The sequence below is a fragment of the Candoia aspera genome, chromosome 2, assembly GCF_035149785.1.
Source record: "Candoia aspera isolate rCanAsp1 chromosome 2, rCanAsp1.hap2, whole genome shotgun sequence".
NCBI classification, from domain to species: domain Eukaryota; kingdom Metazoa; phylum Chordata; class Lepidosauria; order Squamata; family Boidae; genus Candoia; species Candoia aspera.
In genome coordinates, this window is record NC_086154.1 from 241,392,781 (window position 1) to 241,417,521 (window position 24,741).

Below are 24,741 nucleotides of genomic sequence, written 5' to 3' on the forward strand. Positions count from 1 at the left end.
AAGTATTATTTTGCAAGATGATTTTGGTAACTCTGCACACAAATTAGTAACAGCTGAATTCTTTATTTGATCCTGATTTTTGTATTACTTCAAGATATTGGAGAGATTGCAGTATTTATGAGGGGTCTGTGACCAAATACTGTTGCTGTTCTAAATATTTTGGGGTTTTCTAAGGTCTTGGAGAGCCAGTTTGGTGTGGTGGTTAAAAGCACTGAGATAGAAACCCTGGTAATGTGAGTTCTAGTCCTGCCTGAGGCACAAAGCCAGGTGGGTGACCTTGGGCTAGTCCCTCTCTCTCAGCCCCTGGAAACAGGCACTGGCAAACCACTTCCAAAAATCTTGCCAAGAAAACTGCAGGGACTAGGCCAGGCAGTTGCTAGGAGTCAAGACTGACTCAAAAGCACCAAACTGATCAGACTTTTGCATGTGGATGGTGTCATTTTGTTTAATCAAAGAGAATGAAGATTTGCTCCATATCTATTTTATTATTTGAACAATCCTGAGGTAAGATAGGCAGTGCTAAGAAATAAAAAAATCATATTCAAATGGTTGAGTTTCAGGGTGAATATTGATTATGTGTCAATGACTCTTAGTGACCACATAGATATTCTCCAAGATCAGGGTGAATAAAAGTCTATCTGAAATCAAGGACCAACACTATCCATCTGCAGTATTTCTTTGTGTATGTCTTTTTTAACAGAAAGGATAGAAAAGATTCCATCTTCAACTTTCAGTTCCTAAACAAGTTTAATTAAATTAAAATATGGTTTTACCATGTTAGCAAAATAAATGCTAGGCTTTCAGATAGCTAAAAACAAGTCTCAAAGCACTTCAAAGTTTTATGACCTTTATGTAAATCATTTTATGAAGATTTACATGTTCATAATTTAGATTGCATTTCCTCGCAGGCATGATGCCCTGATGACCAGTTATGCCTATATATGGGTACAGAGGGAGGAAAAGTGTTTATATTTATATCTGATTGTGTGTATGTTTCCTTTTAAGTCTTGATGCCCCCTAATGAAGCTAGCTTATTTAGTTAGTTATTTAGTTATTGGATTTGATGCCACCATTAATTTGTTAGGAATCAGTCCTAGCCTCATTTACCTGGGACACCTAGAGAGCACAGTAAGATTAATTTCTGAGTAAACAAGCACAGAAATGTTTTTGAAATACCAGAGTCTTGTTTTTGTTTTGCAACAGACTAACCCAACTTTCCAGATCTTTTAACAATCTCCCTAGACTTGTGTTGGCAGTGTTCGAGGCAACCCCCTTTCTCTCTAACTGCCATTTTTGAAACACTGCTTCCCCCAATATTGCCTTCCCCTTGAGCAAGGTAACAGGTTAAAAGTTACAAAATAGAATGGGTTCAATGCAAAAGGGATGCCAGAGATTAAAACGTAAAAGGAAGCCCAACTGCTTAGATTCCCTTCAGAATTCCCTTCAGATTTAATCAGACACCTTGGAACACAAAAGGCCGCTCATTCACAGACTTTAGCAGAGCCCATTCAGGTAGACCTCCTTCCCCAGCCAAACAAATCCCCATAATCCAATCACAAAAGATTCCTTCCAAGGTGAACATTCCAAGCTAGTAGACAAAGCCACAGCCCCACAGGGAACCCAGAAGACCAGGACAAGGAAACACCAACAGCAGGGGGCCTGACCACAGAGCGCCTCCTCTCTGAAATCGGGTGAACTGCACCTTTTTCAGAAGTTATTAAGAGGGTGGGACCACTTTTACATTAACAACAGCCAAGCTCTCCTGTATAAAGAGCTTGTGGGGGAGATATAAGTATGGTCACCTTCAACCAGCAGTCTCGGTACATGCTCTTGGAAAATAAACTTATCTCTGTTCAAGCAATCACCTAAGAACTTTCATACCCGGCTCAGAGGACCTGGTAAGATCCAACACTTGTTTCAAGTATGTCTGCAAGAGTGCCTAATATTACATGGAAGGATCTGGGTCATAACTACTTTCTACCCGCTTCCCCCTCCACGTGGAAAAACCTTTCCCTCCGCCATCGGAAGATGAGACCCCCAGGTCGGAAGATGGTCAAAATGCTACTGGGGAGGAACAGAGGATGAGCTCAACTAGCCCCAGACGTGATGACGCAGCTAGCTCAAAGCCGAAAGGACGGCTAGCGGCCGACGGTGCTGGTGGTGAACGGCAAATCCGATGTTCTAAGGATCAACACACCATTGGAACCTGGAATGTAAGATCTATGAGCCAGGGCAAATTGGATGTGGTTGTTGGTGAGATGTCAAGATTAAAGATAGACATTCTGGGCATCAGTGAACTGAAATGGACTGGAATGGGCCACTTCACATCAAATGACCACCAGATCTACTACTGTGGACAAGAGGACCACAGAAGAAATGGAGTAGCCTTCATAATTAATAGTAAAGTGGCTAAAGCAGTGCTTGGATACAACCCAAAAAACGACAGAATGACCTCAATTCGAATTCAGGGCAAGCCATCTAACATCACAGTGATCCAAATATACGCCCCAACCACAAATGCTGAAGAAGCTGAAGTAGAGCAGTTCTATGAGGATCTGCAGCACCTACTGGACAACACGCCTAAAAGAGATGTTATTTTCATCACAGGAGACTGGAATGCTAAGGTGGGCAGTCAAATGACACCTCGAATTACAGGTAAGTATGGCCTGGGAGAACAAAATGAAGCAGGACATAGGCTGATAGAAATTTGCCAAGACAATTCACTCTGCATAACAAACACTCTCTTCCAACAACCTAAGAGACGGCTTTATACATGGACACCAGATGGACAACACCGAAATCAGATTGATTACATCCTTTGCAGCCAAAGGTGGTGGACATCTGTACAGTCAGTAAAAACAAGGCCTGGGGCTGACTGTAGTTCAGATCACAAACTTCTTCTTGCACAATTTAGGATCAGACTAAAGAGATTAGGGAAGACCCACAGATCAGCTAGATATGAGCTCACTAATATTCCTAAGGAATATGCAGTGGAGGTGAAGAATAGATTTAAGGGATTGGACTTAGTAGATAGGGTCCCGGAAGAACTATGGACAGAAGTTGGCAGCATTGTTCAGGAGGCGGCAACAAAATACATCCCAAAGAAAGAGAAAACCAAGAAGGCAAAATGGCTGTCTGCTGAGACACTAGAAGTAGCCCAAGAAAGAAGGAAAGCAAAAGGCAACAGTGATAGGGGGAGATATGCCCAATTAAATGCAAAATTCCAGAGGTTAGCCAGAAGAGAGAAGGAATTATTTTTAAACAAGCAATGCGCGGAAGTGGAAGAAGACAATAGAATAGGAAGGACGAGAGACCTCTTCCAGAAAATTAGAAACATTGGAGGTAAATTCCAGGCCAAAATGGGTATGATCAAAAACAAAGATGGCAAGGACCTAACAGAAGAAGAAGAGATCAAGAAAAGGTGGCAAGAATATACAGAAGACCTGTATAGGAAGGATAACAGTATCGGGGATAGCTTTGACAGTGTGGTCAGTGAGCTAGAGCCAGACATCCTGAAGAGTGAGGTTGAATGGGCCTTAAGAAGCATTGCTAATAACAAGGCAGCAGGAGACGATGGCATCCCAGCTGAACTGTTCAAAATCTTGCAAGATGATGCTGTCAAGGTAATGCATGCTATATGCCAGCAAATTTGAAAACACAAGAACGGCCATCAGATTGGAAAAAATCAACTTATATCCCCATACCAAAAAAGGGAAACACTAAAGAATGTTCAAACTATCGAACAGTGGCACTCATTTCACATGCCAGTAAGGTAATGCTCAAGATCCTGCAAGGTAGACTTCAGCAGTTCATGGAGTGAGAATTGCCAGATGTACAAGCTGGGTTTAGAAAAGGCAGAGGAACTAGAGACCAAATTGCCAATATCCGCTGGATAATGGAAAAAGCCAGGGAGTTTCAGAAAAACATCTATTTCTGTTTTATTGACTATTCTAAAGCCTTTGACTGTGTGGACCATAACAAATTGTGGCAAGTTCTTAGTGGTATGGGGATACCAAGTCATCTTGTCTGCCTCCTGAAGAATCTGTATAACGACCAAGTAGCAACAGTAAGAACAGACCACGGAACAATGGGCTGGTTTAAGGAGTACGGCAGGGCTGTATACTCTCACCCTACCTATTCAACTTGTATGCAGAACACATCATGCGACAAGCTGGGCTTGAGGAATCCAAGGCTGGAGTTAAAATCTCTGGAAGAAACATTAACAATCTCAGATATACAGATGATACCACTTTGATGGCTGAAAGCGAAGAGGAACTGAGGAGCCTTATGATGAAGGTGAAAGAAGAAAGTGCAAAAGCTGGCTTGCAGCTAAACCTCAAAAAAACCAAGATTATGGCAACCAGCTTGATTGATAACTGGCAAATAGAGGGAGAAAATGTAGAAGCAGTGAAAGACTTTGTATTCCTAGGTGCAAAGATTACTGCAGATGCTGACTGCAGTCAGGAAATCAGAAGACGCTTAATCCTTGGGAGAAGAGCAATGACCAATCTCAATAAAACAGTTAAGAGCAGAGACATCACACTGACAACAAAGGCCCGCATAGTTAAAGCAATGGTGTTCCCTGTAGTAACATATGGCTGCGAGAGCTGGACCATAAGGAAGGCTGAGCGAAGGAAGATCGATGCTTTTGAACTGTGGTGTTGGAGGAAAATTCTGAGAGTGCCTTGGACTGCAAGAAGATCCAACCAGTCCATCCTCCAGGAGATAAAGCCAGACTGCTCACTTGAGGGAATGATATTAAAGGCAAAACTGAAATATTTTGGCCACATCATGAGAAGACAGGACACCCTGGAGAAGATGCTGATGCTAGGGAGAGTGGAAGGCAAAAGGAAGAGGGGCCGACCAAGGGCAAGATGGATGGATGATATTCTAGAGGTGACGGACTCGTCCCTGGGGGAGCTGGGCGTGTTGACGACCGACAGGAAGCTCTGGCGTGTGCTGGTCCATGAAGTCACGAAGAGTCGGAAGCGACTAAACGAATAAACAACAACAAAACAAGATACATAAGAAGAGGAAGCGACTGAGAATCGCAGTCTCCTCAACCCCACGCGACCTCTTCCGGCAAACAGGGCAAAAGAAAAAAAGCACGCGCCTGCCGCTCATGCGAGGGAATGAAGGTCCGTGGGAAGGGGCGTGGCGGGCTCAACGACCGTGCTTGGAACGTCGCGGCACCGAACGGGAGAGCGGATTGGCTTTGCGGGACAGAAAAGCAGAAGGGGCGGAGCGAGTGGTTATGACGCGCCTGGTGGACTACCTCAGTTAAACAATTCGGCGGCGAGCGGAGCCTGCACGTGGGCGGCCGTGCGGCGAAGGAGGTGGAGTCTTTGGGAGCTGCTCTTGCCGCCGCCCGCCTGCGCTCCTGGGTTGGGGCCCTCCCTCTCCTTAAAGCGCGGCCCATCCTCCCGCGAGCCGCATTAGTGGCGGCGCTTCGGGTGTCAGGCGGCGCCACTGGGCGGAGAACCTGCGCGCCCGGGCTGCCCCGTTTTTCCCTGCCCACCTCCGCTGGCCCTGAGGCTGAGGCAGCTGAGCTGAGCTCTCCGGCTCGCCCCTCCTGCCAGCCTAGCCTCGTCCCGGCCGAGCTTCGGTTGAGGGCGGCGCCGTCACCACCGCAGCTTCAAGATGTTTGACAAGACGCGGCTCCCTTATGTGGCGCTGGATGTGGTCTGCGTGGTCCTAGGTATGTCTCGGGCTGCGCAGCCCGGGGATTTGGGGAGGAAGGGGAGGCGCCTGGGCACCTCGGGTGCGATGCGCCACCGCTGCGTACTTGTTGGTCTGCCCACCCAGCGCGCCCCTGGTTGGGCGGCGAGGGGCTGCTCTGGCAGGCTTTTGCGGCAGTTCCTCTGCCCCCCAGTCTCTTGCAGTTACCCCCGGGAACCCACGAGGGCATATGTACGTGTTTGGGTGAGGGCAGAAAATGGGTACATCTTCCAGATACGTTTTATACCGTCCGAATGAATCCCTCAATGAGGCGCGGGGGGGGGGGGTTGTTCAGTGTTCATCGCCTACACTCTTTTCTAAGCGTAAACGTACATATGCAGCGAATGTGTATCTGGGGTAGCTTGCTTCCCCTGCATGTTGACAGGCTAATCTTTGGCTTGCATCCCTGGCCTTGCCGAAGCTTGGGAAAGGTTTGGAAAAGGGTTAATAAATGCAGCATTTTTTTTCATTTTAGGTTTGTCTGCTTCTGCTGTTGTCGCTGCTTTCTTTGCGCTCATCTGTTCATCTGCTTGCTTACTGGCTAGCTTCGCAGCAACCCCCATCTCTCACCTAGATAAACTTGGTCACTGGAATTCTGCTTAAATCAGGGTTATCCAAGTTGGCTAATATAACAAATGGCTTGAATGAGTGGTGTACAGAGAAAGAGAGAGTTGAAAAACCCACCTTGGTATGCTGGTTGATGGAAAAGCACAGTGACATTTAGTGCATGCTTCTTCAACCTGGCGCCTTCAGGTGTATTGGGATCCACATCAAGCATCTGGTGAAGTCAATTGCATTTGGTGGGCATGAGACTGGGGAAGATTGATCTACGGTCAGGAAACCGAGGTCAGAAAGAAAGCAGCTTATTTCTTCTCATATGAACATGCTTTTATTTTATGTAAAGGGATACATAGTTGACTGAGTTGCATACTGAAGCTTTTAATAGATTTTTTTTAAAATCAGTGACTATAGCTGTTCTTAGGGTTAGGATTGCAAGATATATATACTGTACTAGGATTTATTTGCTGAAGGTAATTTTTCCTTTTTACAATATGAAGAATCGTCACAATGTAACCAGAAAGTGTGTGTGTGTGTGTGTGTGTGTGTATTTGGTGAAGTACAATCTTAACTTTAAAAAGATAATAATATAGATATTCTAGACTTAAGCCTTGTTACTGCAAAGCATCTGGCTTTAGATTGACATTATTTTCTTGAGCAGATGTAATACTGAACTACTAGCTTTGTTTGTTGCTAAATATTGATAAGTGTTACCTTAAGTAAGGTAGTATAGTGATGGTAGCCCATTGTCCTCTGTTAGACTCATCTGCTAGTTTTAGAAAGGCCTTGATAGAGATTTATGCCAATTACCTTCATCTTGCTATTCATAATGCACTTACTGGAAATCCCTGAAATCAAAGATAACTGGATTTTGGAATCAACGTTAAAGTAGCTGATTTAGAGTGGGTGAAAATTTGCTTCTGTGGAAAGAATGGAAAAGCCTCATGTCATATAAATTTAGGATATATGATGCAAAGAATGAATCTTTCTATGAGATAATCTATTTCAATATAGGATGACATCTTGAATGAAATATTAGCTATTTCACATCCATTCTTTAATGGGTAATTAAACAATACTTTATTGGTGATACAGTTAATTAATATCTTTAATTAGATAATTAAAGGATCAGTGGGCCAATTTCAGTACGTTTCAAAACATTTCTTGAATTGAATATATGAGGAAACTTATTTTCTTCCAAGTTAATAATAGATCTGTGTAAAGCAGCTGGCATGAAATAGCTGTGTGCATCCTTCCATTCTGGCGAAGAATTAGCTATGATCAAGCTGTCTGGAAGATGTTCAACTTAAAACTTATCTCAGATTCTTACATCTAAAATATTGTATCTATAGTCTGACCTATTGTAGTGTTTTAAAGATTTCAGAAAGATCATGTATGTTAGGTTTATTAATTCTCAACATGCTATAATAATACCTAATTTTTAACCCAGGAGGAAATATTTTAGAAGGCGCAAACCATTGTTTATGCAGTCTGTGATTTGATAAATTATATGTTCTGACTCGATGAGATAACAGCCATAGTTTTCTGTTGCAGTCAAAGCTACAAATATATTGTGAAATCTTAAAGATTAAGCATTTTATTATGGTGTAAGCAACAATGAAGTTAATATAAAAAGGAGTGCAGAAAGGTCTGACTTAATGGTGTCTAAACAGTTGTTGGTGACCAGCATCCCGGCTCTGGTAACTAAATAACTTAGTACTGTGATCCAAATCTAAGACACAGATTGCAGAAATGAATTTATCAGTACATTGCAAGTCAGCCATTTCAGTTCTCCTGATTAATGCTGATTCTTTAATACTGCCTTTCTTGAACACATTGAAATTGGTTTAAGAAGGGCAAAATTAAGATATCAGTATTTCAGAGCTAAGCATAAAAATTGAACCTTCATTTATTTTTGCTAGAAATATTTTATAACCTAGCCAGTGAGCTTGAAATTGGTGCTATAATCAAATTGCATTACAGTATGTAGTAAAAGGAGATTAATTGGGGTTGCCAGACATTGTAAATAAGTTAATTGTAAAGACATTCAAAGTTTTAGGTAAATGTAAATATAAAGAAATATATATTTTAAGATTAGTAGTCATTAGTTAAGCTGGCTTTTATTGTTTAATGATGCCAGCTTATTAAAATTGAGTGTAGGAAATAATATCATGATCCATGTTTGTAGCTGCTATTGGTTGAGGAAATCTGTTGTGGCTGCTTAAATTCTGTGGGGGAACAGAAAAAAATTACTGGAGAAAAAAAGGAGGGAGATGTTCCCTAGTATAATCTAAAGGATTTTTGGAAAACTGAAGGCAGATAAAAACATTGGATATTTTATGTCTCTGGAAAGAGGATGAGTATGCCCAATAACACTGCGTAATAGTTATGTAACATTTTTTATCATACTGATCAAAGAACTCAAACTGTATTTTTCAGCTGAGTATTTAAAAAAAAATCTATGGATTTAGAGTAGAGTTGACTTTCTTCAGAAAAGAGACCACTTGTATAAATCAGTGTTTTCCTGAACTTTGTACAATTCACTACTTTTTAATGCTAGTATCAACTGTCACTGTAGTCTTTTTCTTCTGACTTCGCAATCAAGAAAGTTTTTCTTAAAACTACGGAGCCCACACTTTTTAAAAACTATTATTTTTCTAGAAGAAATGTGTTACTGGGTTCCTGGATTTTTTACTATTGCTTTAGACAAAGATTCACATTGGTTACACAAATGGGAAGGAATTTTGTTTCTAAATTGTTTTATCATAAAAATGAGGAAGCAGGTAATTACATCTGTATGTATATTACAGATACATGGCCTGTATCAGGCCTGTATACATACATATGTAATTAGCTGCTTCCTCATTTTCCGCAACAGGATTTGGTATCATTTACACTTCTGAGTAAGCTACTATCAAATTCAGTCGCCTATCTTAGAGGATTTTGTGTGTCTCACTGAAAATATATCAATTTATTGCCAAACAATGGTTTTTATTTGTGTCTAATAAAAATATTGGACATTCTGACATTTCATGTTTCTGGAAGTAGCTAGGATAAGCATACTGAATAATGTAGAATTAGTTATGTAATAGCTCAGTAAAAAAACACAGCATTTTAAAAGCCTTCCCCCTTCCCAACTGAAAATTTTTGGAAAGAATAAAAACTTCCAATGAAATACTTTATTTTGGAGAAATGGATACAGATAAGACAAGATACCCATGTATAGCTATTGTTTATATCTCCAAATTATTTTGTATTAATTTGTAATAAGATGACATTCATCTAGTGTGTCAGAGCACTAGGGTTGCTACACCTGGAAGATAAATAGTCCTGTATGACTCTCAAAAATCAGAGCAACATGCATGGCTGCTGCTAGACAGCATGGCCATTTCCCCCCAAGGAAGAATTTGGTGTGTTATTTGCTTGTGGGCTTGTGTATTGTTGACTTCTTATCTAGAGCCCAATGGATCTGTTCCTGACTGGGCCTCAAAGGACATGTTTTGGTTTCCTTCTAAATCAACTTTATTTTATTCCAGTTTGTCAAACTGACAGATAAGAGATCCTAAGTACTGTAGCCTTCTGAAGTTCATTATTTCCTTTGTAGGAAAAGTAAACATTTAATAGCACATTCCATTAGTAAATTTAGTTACCTGGTTAAATTATACTTTTACATTGTACAAATATGCCAAACCTGATAATTGTATGAATGAACCAAGTTACTTTGGGGATGAATAGGTTCAAGCAAGACCAAGTGGCAGTGGGTTCTTGGAGCATGTGGTTCTGGAGATCTTCTACCTCTGGTCCTGAATGGGGTTTATGGGGTTGCACTGGACTTTTCCTGGACTAGGACCTGTACTAGGAACAGGTGGCAGCTTGCAGGCTTGTGCACCAGTTGTACCCATTCTTAGACCTGGAGGCTCTTGTATAGTCAGCTATAGCTTGGTCACCTTGTGGGTATAACATTGCAATAGGTTCTTCATGAGGCTCCCTTGAAAATCACTCAGAATGTGCAGTGATCTAGAATTCAGATGCATTAGCAGTAATGGGCATGCTTTGCTCTGCCCATGTATCAGGCCTGCTCTGGAAGCTGCAGTGGTTACTAGTAAGCTTCAAGGTGCAATTCAACATTCTGGTTCTTATTTTTGGGACCATCTGTCTCCTGTAGGATCTGTCGATCCTGTTTGATCAATAAAGGCTTGCTTCAGGTCCAACTGATTATGCTATGCTATGCTGTGCTATGTCATTGAGCATAATCCAGGAAACAGGCCTCCTCTGTTACTGCACCTGCCTTCTGGAACAGCATCCCCCAGCGATTCATACAGGCCCAACCTTTTTTGTTGTTGTTTATTTGTTTAGTCGCTTCCGACTCTTCGTGACTTCATGGATCAGCCCATGCCAGAGCTTCCTGTCGGTCGTCAACACCCCCAGCTCCCCCAGGGACGAGTCCGTCACCTCTAGAATATCATCCATCCACCTTGCCCTTGGTCGGCCCCTCTTCCTTTTTCCCTCCACTCTCCCTAGCATCAGCATCTTCTCCAGGGTGTCCTGTCTTCTCATTATGTGGCCAAAGTATTTCAGTTTTGCCTTTAGTATCATTCCCTCAAGTGAGCAGTCTGGCTTGATTTCCTGGAGGATGGACTGGTTTGACCTTCTTGCAGTCCAAGGCACTCTCAGAATTTTCCTCCAACCCCACAGTTCCAAAGCATCTACCTTCCTTCTCTCAGCCTTCCTTATGGTCCAGGTCTCGTAGCCATATGTTACTAAGGCCCAACCTATCCCTCTTTAAACAAGAATTAAAAACTTGTCTCTTCCTCCAGGCCTTGAGTCAGTGAAGGTTCGAGCCCTTTGAAGCTGGGGGATGGAGTGAGCATTTTTTTTTATTTGCTTCCTCTGGGCAACTCCATGCTTTTGCAATATGATCATATTTTTTAATTGTGAAGCTACCCAGAGTCATTCTGGGGTTGGGCAGCCTAGGAACTTGATGCCTAAACAAGATGCTGCATAGAATGTTCATAAAAGAGGAACTCAGAACAATAAAGAATAACATAAAAATATTGGATACATTTCAATTTTCCCCAAAATTTCCATTAACCTCCCCCCCCCCCAGTTTTTTCCCCCATGGCTTCAAAATGTCTGGAAATTTTCCATCTCTGTTTGTACTGAAAGTTCCATAATTTATGGTAAGTATGGATTACAGAAATAATAAATTGAAGGTTCTAAATGAGGTATTTAGGATCATTGTGTGTTGAATCTAATTTTGTTAGTTGTAAATCACTTTGTAAGGTATGTCATCCTACTGACAGGGTTAATTTGCTGATTAGATAATTTGATACGAGTTTTTGAGAAGCAAATACAGTATGAAAGCGGCTGGGTGACCTTGGGCCAGTCACACATTCTCAGCCCAACTCACCTCACAGGGTAGTTGTTGTGGGGAAAATAGGAGGAAGGAGTATTTGGTATGTTCGCCACCTTGAGTTATTTATAAAAATAATAAAGGTGGGATATAAAATAAACAAAAATAATAAACCTTGGTTAAGCATTTAGGATCATAGTTCCTAAATGTAGAACTACATAGCTTCAATTGCAGTAAGGGAATGGGAGATATTTTAGATAGGTAGATAGATATTAAACAATTTATAATAATTGAAGTTATACCTCTCACGCTTCTGGGTAAGCTTCAAAGAAGATGAATTACATATCCAAAGCAACTCATCTTTAATGAGACATTTAAAGCAACAGAATCTTTTTCAGTCTCACATGGAAGAAAAGTCATGTCTCCTTTAATGAAAAGCTGATGCAAGGTCTGAAGCAACTTCCAAATTCTTTTTGAAACATGTACAGCTCCAAAGTGTATCCCTACTTGTTGTTCTAAGTAATTTGCTTCCTACTAGAGCTGATGGAGCAGTTCAAATATTAGACTTTCATTTGGCTTTAATCCTATTTAATTCTAAAGCTGTGAGTAATTTTGCTGTTCAGATTTGTTAGACCACTTCCTGTAACTCTAGTACCAAAAATAATGCTAGACTAGAACTGAATCAGTATGGCTGTTAGGTGTAAAGTGATAAAAATAGTACATCTGGGACCAAATTGTAATTTGTACTCAAATATCTACCTAACAAATGGCCATTCAGATTATGAAAAGACTTAAGAAAATAGGATTGGGAAGCAACACCCCAAATTGTGTCTTTTGAGTGGTTTCTGCTGTGAGGTTCTGTGGGTTGAAGAGCATCAGCTTCCTCTAGATTTACAATGAAAAGTGAAAGCCTAAACGCTTATCGGGATGAGAAAGCAGTACGGGAAGAAAGGGTCAAGTTCTGCTTTTCTAGCCTCATAGCATCACAGAGGAAAGACACTTTCTCCCTTCAGTCTAAAGTTTTATGTTGAATTTCACTTGCATATAGCATGTAGTTAAGACTATCCAAAAGGCCAAATGTCTTACTTCATAATGGGGACATGTGTAAGTACAGCATACAAATTACAAATGCATTATTTGTAGAATTTAATTAAGATCAGGGTTAATTTTCAGAAGATCTTCCATGGCTATTGGAAGAATATTTAGCACTGGAATTACCATCCTGACAATATATAAGAAAGCCAGTGTTTCTCAGCTTCAGCAACATTAAGATATATGGACTTCAATTCCCAGAGTTCTGGGAGTTAAAGTCTACACCTCTTAACGTTGTTGAGGTTGAGAAGCACTGGATTAGATGAAAAGCTGCTGGAGTTCTTTTCTCTTCTTCTTCAAGTCACTGTGCTTTGATCCACCTGTCATTTAGCTTCTATGAGTTGTTTTGACAGTACTTGGAAGGCTATGACTTCCACTTTCTGATGTCTCAAGTTAGACATTAGGAAGAAATTCAGTAGGAGCTGTCAATCAGTGGAATAAGTTACTTACAATAAGCATGGAGTGATCATTTCCCTTCACTGGAGGTTTTCAGAGGCTGGATAGTCAGATAGCTTGATAATCTCTCAGGTCCCTGCCAACTCTGTGATTTTAAGGCTTACTACCAAATGGTGTATAATATTTTGCCTGTAAAATTCACATATACTGGCTTTAAAGAGAGTTGTCATTTGTCATCTAAGAGGGATTCTCTTAACAGATATAAAATCCAGCAGCTCCGCACGTATTCTGAATTTGCCTTTCAATGCTAGGAAAAGCTGTAAATCTTGTGGCTTAAGGTCTGTGCCTCAAAAGGAAAATCATTGCTGTGCTGCTAGCAGCCATCTGCTTTCCCACTCCTGTAGTCAAGAGTTCAGTGCCTCCATTATTCCTAGGATCCCTTCCCAGCTGAATCATGCCACTGAAACAAAAGAGAGGCTGTAAACATGCTTTGAGGGACGCGTTCCATTGATTTAAGTGGGAGAACTTTCTTATTAAATGCATTGATTAGTGTACCTTGTTTATGACAGGCAACAAAGAAGACATTCTTTAATTTGGTCATCTTTATAGGCACCTTTTAAAATCTTATGTAAATATGTTCCAAGGAGGAAGTAGAAAACATGTCATGCCAGCTTGGCCATGCTGTAGTCTCCCTGCCAAGAACAACAAGAAGCTCTTCCTCTATGAGGGGAAAGTCTTATCTACCCTACATAGAGATTATTACAGCCATAACTCTTCCCTTTTGTTGCAAAGGAGTGGTTAAGGCACTGGACTAGGAGCAGGGAAGCCTGAGTTCTAGTTCTACCTTAGGCACAAAAGCCAATTGGGTGACCTTGGGCCAGCCACTCCCTCCCAGCCGTAGGAAGATGGAGGTGGCAAATCACTTCTGAAACTGCTGCCTAGGAAACTGCATAGACTTGTCTATATAATTGCCAGGAATCAAGTCTGATTTGAAGAGTCTCTCCCTCTCTCCCCCCCCTCCGATTACAGAATAATCAATTTGTTTTAAGCATCTGTCTGGTTGTTTAAATGTCAGGGAAACCTTAAGTCATCAAGGCTTATAGGATCAATTGTTTTCTTGCAGAAAGATAGTTGATCAAATGTGGGCAGCATATTTCATGCCAGCGTAGTTCCTACCAACTCAGTTATGGGTAGATAGCATTATCACTCAGCAGTGGGAAAAGGCCTGGAGTAATCATTGGATAGGTAATCATTAACTCTGCATTTATGGCTTATGATACCAATTTAATCAAATAATAAATTAATGGAATAAAATGGCACATTTTATGATGAGAGCCCTTAATGGCAGCTACCTAGTTTAGGTCACCAAATTACTAGTTTGGTAATTATGCTCGTTATATGTGGTTGCGAGATTTAGTTCACTGAAGAGGGTAAATAAAATTGTCTGTACACTGTCTCTTCTCTGCTCTGTATAATCTTACTATGTGTTCTAAAAATAATAGCTAATCAGGAATAGCTTGGATCTATTTCAAAGTTCATTGCGAATATAGAGAGATCAGTGATTTAAATAGTTTAGTAATAGTGACCTCTATAAATCAGGATTCAACTTAACCAAATAAGAATTCACTATTTTGTGGTTCCATTTATATCCTGTATTTATGTCTGCTTGTAATGTTAAGCTTTTATATTCTTTTCTTTAACAGAGATAGAGAAGTTGATATTGAAATATCTTCATGACAAATAAAATGCAGAAGTGCCAGTTGCATATTTTGATTGAGCTTTGATAGTTTTTTTTCCTCCCCAGGCATATAGTATTGTGATTGTACATAAATTGATGCACATTAACAACTGTAGCTACAGAGTAAAATGCATTGTTTGGAGCTGGACTGTACAATACTAATTTTGTAACTCTAGAAAAGTATTAAAAATTGTAGCACAACTGTAATGCTTGTTTTATTACTGCACTCCATACTGAATAAGTTTGGGCAGTCTTTCAGCACCTTTATGTCTACAGCTTGTGTGCATAACTAGAGTAACAGGCATTACTGAACTGCTTGGACTGCTTGAAAGGAATTCACATGGGTCCAGCTGAACTACCATCTATACCATTTTAGAAATCCCCTCCTCCTCCCCAAATTAGGGGCTTGACAGCATTTTCTGGGCTTTTTGGTTTTTACTGTAAATGTGTTCCTAATTTTGCTTCCCTAACTATATGGCTGAGGTCTGTTTCTCAGAAGGGATTCCTGTTACATTGAATTCTGATGCTCAACAACCCTTTCTTCTAATCAAGCAAGCATTCACTTCTGAGCCCATCCTCTATCATCCAGATCCCACACATCTGATTTCACCTTGGGAGCTCTATTTTATAATCTGCTCTAGATTTTGATAGCACCCTCTTCCTCTTTGCATTGCTTTGCAACCAACTCCTGCTATCTGAAAAAAGTGATGATGTTTTAACGAGCTTTTGCCCATCAGAGAAGCCTTTCAGCATTGGTGCCATCTCCAGAGGGCAAAATACCCGATCAAGGTCCAAACTGACCACAAGGATTTGAAACACAATCTTCTCAGAGATTCGTGTAGCAGCTGGTTGAGGGCATACTTCTTGTTTTAACTTTGGATCTCTTGCATTATGAGCTCAGAAAACAAGCAGGGTAGTGCTTTATGGCATAATATTTCTTACCCTATATCCCCTCTTCCACTTCATTCTGTACCCAGAAAAGTTTGCCCTCCAACTCTGGCCCACCCTGTGAATCTTGGGCCAGGAAGAGAAACTCTTGCCTGACTTGATTATCTCACTAAATAGCCAGCTGGAGCCTTGCATCCTGTCTCCTCTCCCCAGGGGCCTTGGACTTCTGACGTACTATGAGTCAAGGGCCTGAATGCCACTCAGTAGTAGTTGACATTTTTATAAGATACTTCATATTATTTTCTGTTGTAGCCTCTCCTTCTGAGACAGCTGTTCTGTTTTTTCAGCAAGTGTTCCAAAACCACAGGTTGCCCAATTTTGTCCAGTTGCCTTATCAGCATATGGTATAAAGTTTCTGAATTACTATCAACAATGAAAACGTGTTTTGGATGGTTCTCAGTCTACAGTATTTTAATAGGCAATTAACTGATATCCATCTTAATAATATTCTCTGTGTGCAAGAACTTCAAAATAAAGGTTTGGAATGCCCCATATTAACAAATCAGTTGCTAAAGGTCTTTAATAAATATGTTTCCCATCAATATGAGACTAATTCAACAAAATACTTTTTCATGTTAAATTAATTCCTGAGATAATATTTTTGAAAGGATGGTTGACAACTTCTTTATGCTTTAAGTATAAAATGATGCAGGGAACATTTACAATTTACAATATGATATGGATTTGCTCCATTATTGTTCCGTTTGTTGAATACCCATATATTTGTTAATATGATTTTGGGAAGAATAATATGGTCTAAAGATGTGAATGTGGTTTTCAATTACAGTATATCCCTGAATTGGAAAAATAAATCTCTGTCTTTTCTTTAGCTAAAGAAGAAATGGAAATCCCCCCTCCCCAAATCCCCAAGAGAAAAAAAGAAAAGTAAAGATGATTGGAAATATTATCAGTTCCAGCTGATGAAGAAAAGGAAACAGAAAGAGGGGCATGCAGGGTGTGGGGAGAGAGGTACAACTGAAATTTACAGATCCAGGGGGAAGGGAAGGAGAAAATAGTGAAATGGTATAAGGGCTAAACCTGAGAAGGTATGAACCAGCAGTGCTCAGGCCAAATAAGACCATTGTGTAAACAATGAGCAGAATGAGAATCAGAAGGGTTGGAAAAGAACAGCCCAAAGTCCATTGATTTGAAAGTCTGGAAGGAAAAGGCTGAAGATTTAAACTCTGAGGCTGACATTTTTGTTCTGCACCAGCCAGATCTTCACCCTAAATATTATTTCTTAACTGCAGTAAAGCAACTTACCTAGTTATATTAAGTTTGTGAATCTGATGATATTAGCTAGTCATTAAGTGTGGGGCTGAATTTCTATAGTGTAGAGATTCTGTAGCGTAGAGACAACTGGGGAAGGCAATGGCAAACCACTCCGCTATAGTCTGCCAAGACAACGTTGCAAAAGCGGCATCCCCCCAAAGGGTCAGACATGACTCGGTGCTTGCACAAGGGACCTTTCACCTTTTTTCCCCCCCTTTTTTCCACAGAGATTTACTGCCCTGCCAGTCTGACATCAACCTTCTGTACCTTTTCTTCTTAATAATGCTTCTCAGATACAGGCAAAATCAAATGCATTCTTGTAAATAAAAGCTGTTTTGGCTGGTGCTTTGCCTTGCAGCATGCTTCTCATTTTTAATTTAAAAATTCTAAAAAAATAAAATCAGCGGGACTTTGAACTTAGCAGGAGCAAAGGGAGCTGTATGTGGGCACATTGGTGTCTGTGGATGCCACTTTGGGGCCCAGGCTGTATCTCACACTATTGTCTACGTGGCGTTATGAGTATGGATTTCTTTAGTACCATAACGGTGCCTGCTTTCAGACAAGCTGACAATCTAAAATGAGACATAAAGGATCCACTAGAGGCAGGAGAGGAAAATGTTTGTGATACTAATAGAATAAAGCTGTGCGTTCTATTATATATATATATATAATATATATAATAGGGTCCCCCATGTGGGGGAGATCGGCGGTGATAAAAATATGATAAATAAAATATGATAAATATAATATGACAAGTGTCATAATTTTGACATTAACTTTTGTGAGAGGTTATTTAGGAGGAGGATGGCTCTGCTGTAATAAATTAATTCATTTTTTTTAAAGTGGGAGAAAATATGGATTCACTGCCCCTATGTGAAATTGAATTGTGTTTTGACATTGCCAGTGCTTTGGATTAATAACAGCTATTCTTCAGAATTCAGATTGTGTGGCTAAGTTCATACATTGTGCTAAAATATAATGTGGCTTGTTTTGGCTTAGCATGTATTGTGAACTCAGCCGTTGCAGTTGGTAATATGGATTAGCCTGTTCAGCTGATTAAGTAAATTACTATTAATTTAAAATGTGAAGCTTGTCTGTTAGATATAAGTATTTAGAGTCTTGCTGATATTTGCTTTTGTTCTGTTACTTGCCATCTGATATGTGTGTATGTATATATGTGTGTGTGTATATAAGAATGAAACTACCCTTCATATTAAAAAAAATATTTTTAGGATATATTGTTATTGTCTGTTATTGGACATCTTGCTACCTCCGGATATATCAGTGCCTAAATACTTTTTTATTAAAATATGTAAAGTTTACTACTTAAACTATGCATTACTATTACTATTCATTCCACAGTGTAATAATGGCATGGTTTGAAAGGCAGAGCTAGTAAATTCTGGAAGTGTTTCCAGTCTTGCAAGCTATGGAAAATCAAGTGTGCCAAGGGAGGGGATGATTCATGTGAGATACCCAGAAGGACTTTCTGGTACTTGGTTTCACTGGGTGCTTCACATGCTGTGAAAGGATAGTCTAGTTTCAGTCAGTCTATTCCACACTGGGAATTAAAGCAAGCAGTAATGCTCTTGTAAAACTTGTCTTAACTTGTTTGAGCTCCCTTCCCACAAGAGTCATATGTGGAAGGATAAATCTATATATTTTCCACCATTAGTCAGTTGTTACGTACAGAGTTCAAAATAACTTTTTTATTTTACAAAGCAAGCATGGTATAATTGTATTTTTAGAGTCAAAACTGAAACATTTCAAAATAGTGCGAAATTGTAAAGAAGTTTGAAAAAAACTTTTTCATTAATATGCAACATTTTTGTTGGACCAGATAAAAGGGAGTTTACTTTTTAAATTTGGACTTTTTCAAATGGGCCTGCCCAACTGACTAATTTTTTGCCCTTGTGTATTCTGTATGTATGTAATAATTTAAGGTCATTAGATATTTTAAACTGTTGAATTTCTCATCTGAGACTTTTTATGGATTGGAAAACAGTTCACTTGTTGGAGAAGTCATTTCCCATCTGAGAAATTATACCTAGAGTTTGTCAACATTATCCATGGTTCAGTAAGCTTAATGATACCACGTAAGTCTTCTAATTTATTACTACATTATAAAATGTAACATGGAATGTCAGTTTGTAAAAATGAATTTATTTGTAGAGTCACTCTATGAATCACTGAGAAGCAGCACACTCTGAATTGCTTTTTGAAAGATTCCATCAACACTTTTCTTTGATATTGATAGAAACTGTTTTCCTCTCCACCTTTAAACAGTTTTGGGCTGATTTTGAATTGCTTTCTCCACTTCACTGAGACAGAATAATTCTATTGCTTTCTCTCTCCCCCTGCAGCCTCTTTTAGTGCTTATGATTTCTTTATTGTTCAGCAGATAAGACTTCAAAATAGCAGTTGTGAAATGACCAAGCTACACAAACACAGATCGATCTAATGTTCAGTAAATGTACTTAGGCTTGGCCTTTGAGGAGAGGTATGGAAATTGCTCCTACGAGCAATTATAATGAGTCGATGGTAGGGTCAATCCCCATTTTAGCTAATAAAATAGTGTCAGAAATTAGATTTGGCCTGCAGTGTTTGAGAATTGCTTCCAAGCTGGGCAGGTAACACTGAGCTAGATTCACCCAAGGCTGATACTTTCTAATGCAGGAAGTTTTATTTTAGCGGTTGTGAGGAAATAATTTGATGTTTTTTAATGGGACTGAATCTAGTTGGCAGCTCGTTTGCAAAGATAGCCATTGGTGCTTGCAGGACTGCTTTTTTTCTTCTACAGAAAAGCTGGCAAGTTGCCTTTTATATAGCTTCTTAGCAATATTTTTGGGTACCAATGGGAGGAACTATACAGCCACATAGCTGCTTTGAGCACACAGGGCACAGTGTGTTATTGTTTAGCTGTCTCTTAAGCCTTACATTGCTTTGGCTTCAAAGATGAAAGCTGCTCTTTGTCCATATGGCTGATTTATATTCTGTTTGGCTTGGGAAATCATTTACACACTTGTGAACTTCAGAGAAAGTTCAGGATAGTTAAGATAATTTTAAACAAAGGGGAATTCCACTCCTCCCCCCCGCCCCCAAATAGCCACAGGGCTGTGCAGTGCTTCGGATTCAGTTGCTAATAAATTCATGCTGTAGCATGAATCTCACACCTGTCTACAACACCTTAGAGTAGTCATGCTATTTCCCTGGGTTGGGCACTGCCAGGAAAAAACACAGCTGCTTTAAAATGTTGCTTACAGGTTTTATGCCTGCATGTTCTGAAACAGCTTTTGGAGATAAAAACCTTAGTTTCCACTGCCCTTTTCTTTATATTTTCTAGTTTGGAAACCTGTGCTGGAATGTTAGCATTTACCGACATTCTGGACTATATCTTTGCAGTATTTTTTAAAATTTACAGACAATTTTATTCTTGGTTAATTATATCAACCCTATCTGAACAATGATTTTGGTAGTTAGCTTTTTATAATAAATGTATATGCTATCTTGGACTTGAATACATTAGATCAGGTTTTTTCAACCTTGGCAGCTTTAAGATGTGTGGACTTCAACAAGCAAGGCTGGTTGGGGAATTCTGGGAGATGAAGTCCACACATCTTAAAGTCGCCACGGTTGAGAAACACTGCATTAGATGCTGGATAGTCAAACTGATGGGTTCAACTTCTGAACCATTGATACTGAGGTCATCCAGTCTTATCTTCAGTATGTTACATAGGTGAGAAGAAAATAAGACTTCAGTTGTTAAAGAGTTAATCCAAGAGATGTGTTCTGTATCAGTCTTTGACATGGCCTTATAGTGCAGAGATGAGAAGATAGAACATTATGTTCTTATATTGTCTAGATTTAATAAGATGTAAAAATACTACATCATGAACAAATCTGTGTAGGAAGTAGCATGCAACATAAAGCTGTGTAGAGAATTATTCAGAATGATGACATAAGTTATTATTCACTATATCGTGCATATTTTGGGAAACAACGACCAGTCACAATTTCTAGTGCATGAACACAGAGTGGAACAAATCACATTAGTGTTGTTATGAAAAAGTGCAATTTGTATTTTTTATTATGCAGATTACTTTTCTGTACAGGAAATTGGTCATATTTGAAGATGATCTGTTCCCTGAAAATATATAGGGAGCAATGTGCTAGGATAAATAAAAGGTGATAACTTGATATTTGTAATGGTTTCATGGCTAAATCAACGAATAGTTTGTGGAGGAACTAGTATACTGGCTATGTATTCATTATCATTCTAAGCAATAATTTCCTGTTCAGTGATATGATCACTATTATATGATGGACTGTATTTCAAGAATGTCATTTGGACCCAGAGAACAGCTTTTTTAAATTGGTGAGTGAACCTTTAACTGATGGGATGAACTTTAAGGACACGTTTTGTTTTGTTTTGTTTCTGCTCTATTATTGAACAAAGAAATTAAACAAAGTGATTAAAGATTACGTTTCCAGCATACACTGGTAAGCCATGACATGATTTGCTTACTTATAGCTTAGTGGGTTGCATGATTCCAGCCAGTTGGGATTTGCTCCATTAAGTTTATGCCATAAACGTTCTCAAATTATGGGTCAGGATTTCCTGGAGGGTTACAAACAACTTACAAGGGGGTCCCAGTTTTCTTTTTAAATATTGCCAATATTTAAGCTTAGACTTTTGTGTACTACTTACCCCAAGGAAATCATTTTATGTGTCCTAACAGTCAGGAATCACGCTGAGACGAGGAGTAGGTCTCTAGTATTTATTACTGCTACATAAGACAGAAAATCCTAACAAACTGAAGAAGCGTGGGAAAACCCAGACAGATAAACCCCAAAAGTTAAGGCGTGTCTGATCTGTGTCTCTTTGAATGGCTGCTTAATTCCTCAGTACTATGCATGCGTTTTCCCCCCTGGATAGAGGCCCCCTCCTGCTCGCCATCAGTACTCATGACATCATGAATGGGATGAGGTTACATAAATTTAATTATCATTTTAGGAAGTTGCAGTTTGAGAACCCCTGGCATAAACAATCTATGTTGTAGGAATTGGGCCAGAAAGGAATAGCCCTTTGAACTATTACTCTGTGCATGCTGTAGTATTTCAGGAAGCACTTGTACTTCAATATGCAAAATGTTTATGTAGTAAATGAATCATTAACTATGATTGTTGATTAATAACATATTTTAATTACACGACAATCTAGGAGATCTGATTTGAATGTCTGTTGTCTCCTTTTATCTTAAAGAATATTCTTAAATGCAGATGCCATGGATTTAGCACCAGACAGATTTTTTGGGTTGTTCTCTCTCCTTTGATTAACCATCTAGCTTGATGAAGGTTTTTGGAAAACTTAAAGGCTTTCTGAAACTTTGAACAAAAGGGTTTTTATTGTATTTTTCCCTGCCTGTGTTTGATGGTGTAATGTAATTTTTCTTGCATGACTTTTGCTTTCTTTACTATCAACATATTTCAGAAAGCAAAGCTCTTTTGTTTCTAATTGCAACAACAGAAAAGGAAACTTTTGTCAGCATCTGAATTTCATATCGGAAAATATCATTTAGTCCAGACTAACTTAATATGGTATACTGTAGGTGGTTTGGCTGGGGATTATGGAATTTAGAATCTAACACATATGAAGGGCCCAGAAAAGATGGCTGGTTTATTGGGTCTGTTTGGTGCTTAATTGAAAATAATATTAGCTCTGCTGTTCCTGCTAGAAATTCATATAAGCTGTATGCAAATCCTTCTAAACTCCAGTAATAAGTCAGTTGAGTCAAAGAGTACTTTCCAATGACCAGCCTTTCCATCACCCAAAATCTCTGATTCCATAATTAAAACAAAGCAGGAATGACTGATGTTCATTGTTGTAGTTCAGTAGGTATGCAGAGAGCCTAAGGCAGTGTTTTTCAACCTTGGCAACTTTAAGATGTGTGGACTTCATTGACTGGGGAATTCTGGTACAAATCTCAAAGTTGCCAAGGTTGGAAAACGCTGGGCTAAAGGAATGGACATGTTTACTTGTTTGTAAATTGACAGTATTGCCCGAGAGCCAACAGCCAAGCAGCATTTGTCTTTCCTGAGCTAGCCAATGAATGAGCTCAGTGGTGTCTCATCCTATTAGTACTTGTTTGTTGGCCAGGGAAAAAGTGCTTTGTCCAGCCTCCTGTATTTCACTTCTCCCCTCATCTCTGTAACTACAATAAAAAGTTACACTACCAACATTTCTTATTTACAGTGGGTAATTGCCAAGCTTTTTATGCTGCTTGATGTTTGGGCCCTACCCTAGTATTGATGTTGGGCTGCCACACTGGGAAAATGGGAGATGGAGTGACCCAAATTGCACCCCCCCATCCCCATGGCAGCCCAGACTACACCATTATAGTATAGCAGAGTAAAACAATAAAAATTCTGCTGTGATCATCACTGCTTGAAATGGGAAATTCTTTTTGAAGGAAAATTTGATATTACCACTTGGGAAAGCCATGGACTGATGTGATGGTAAGGGCAGGACACAGCCTCATCTGATGTGTGGGGAGACTTGATCTGCAAGTGGATCTGCACCATCATCTGTAAATGGCCCCACATTTCCTTGGGAATACTGTTATTTGCTGGATGTTTTAAAATGTGTAGCACTTCTAGTCTTGATAAACACCAGTAGGTGATCTGAATTGCAGCCATAGTTATAACATGGATTGATGCAGTCAAAGTCTGTGATGGCTCGCCGCACATACAAGAAATTATTGAGCAACATTTTAGGTTAACCAGCATATTGAGCTATCTTTGCAATGTATAATGCTTGTTTCAGTGTTTGAAAATCTTACTCTGAAGTGAAATATTTTCCTAATGTAAACAGATTTATGAAAAAACATAACTGGACTGACATTTTTTTGCCAAGGGAAGCACATTTTTCATCTCTGTGGATATGAATGTGTTGGCACACCTTTTCCTGTGGACTTCAGCATTCTAAACTGAGGATTTCCTCTGGGCTTCCCCTCCCTTGTACTTCCTTCCTTGTAGTTCAGAATGTACCAATAAATTGAAGCAGTTTGCTCTTTGGTTGAATAGTTGAAGCTGTGATCACTAGGAGTTGCTACATAATGGAACAGATCATGTTTAGCTCAGAATGAAACTTGTTATCTATCTACTTACCTACTTGTCTGACTATTGAATACTGTCTATGTTCCCCAGAGAATCTCCTCTTGCTATGCCTCAGTTGGGTATTGTCCTTTCCTATCCTCCCGAGAACTGTGCCACAATACAGTAACGATTTTGTCTTTTTAAAAAGATTATATGAAATAAGGAAGGTGAGAGGAAAATTGAAGAGGATTTAATGGAAGATTTCTAGGTGGCTGACAAGGTCATCTGGATCTCTGCAAAATTCTATCAACAAGACACTGGTTGTTTCATTTTTAAAAAGTTAAGCTGGAAATATTACCCAGTTAGGGAACATTTCACTTAGCCCACCAATAGACTCTGTAGAGCAGAGAGCAGTTGGTCAGAGAGCAGTTCTAATCCAATGGTTTAGCATCTTTTCGAACAGAGGATAAATCCAGAAGCTCTGCCTTAAACTTGTTTGACTGTATGAGCCATCTAGTCCGGCATTTGCTACTGTGATGTTATCCAGATGCATAGGTTTACAATTCCTGTC

General features: G+C 39.5%; 1 protein-coding gene across 2 annotated transcripts in view; it reads left to right on the forward strand.

Moving 5' to 3' along the window:
• The first annotated feature begins 5,432 nt into the window (after nucleotides 1-5,432).
• Nucleotides 5,433-24,741, forward strand: part of PLPP1 (phospholipid phosphatase 1) — a 91,279-nt gene continuing 71,970 nt past the window's right edge. The window contains exon 1 of one of the 2 annotated variants that reach the window (XM_063295658.1): nucleotides 5,433-5,698. In XM_063295658.1, the coding sequence (XP_063151728.1) occupies nucleotides 5,641-5,698 (58 nt within the window). In that variant the 5' untranslated portion in view covers nucleotides 5,433-5,640. The remainder of the gene's footprint in view (nucleotides 5,699-24,741) is intronic. The other variant, XM_063295657.1, reaches the window with a different exon arrangement.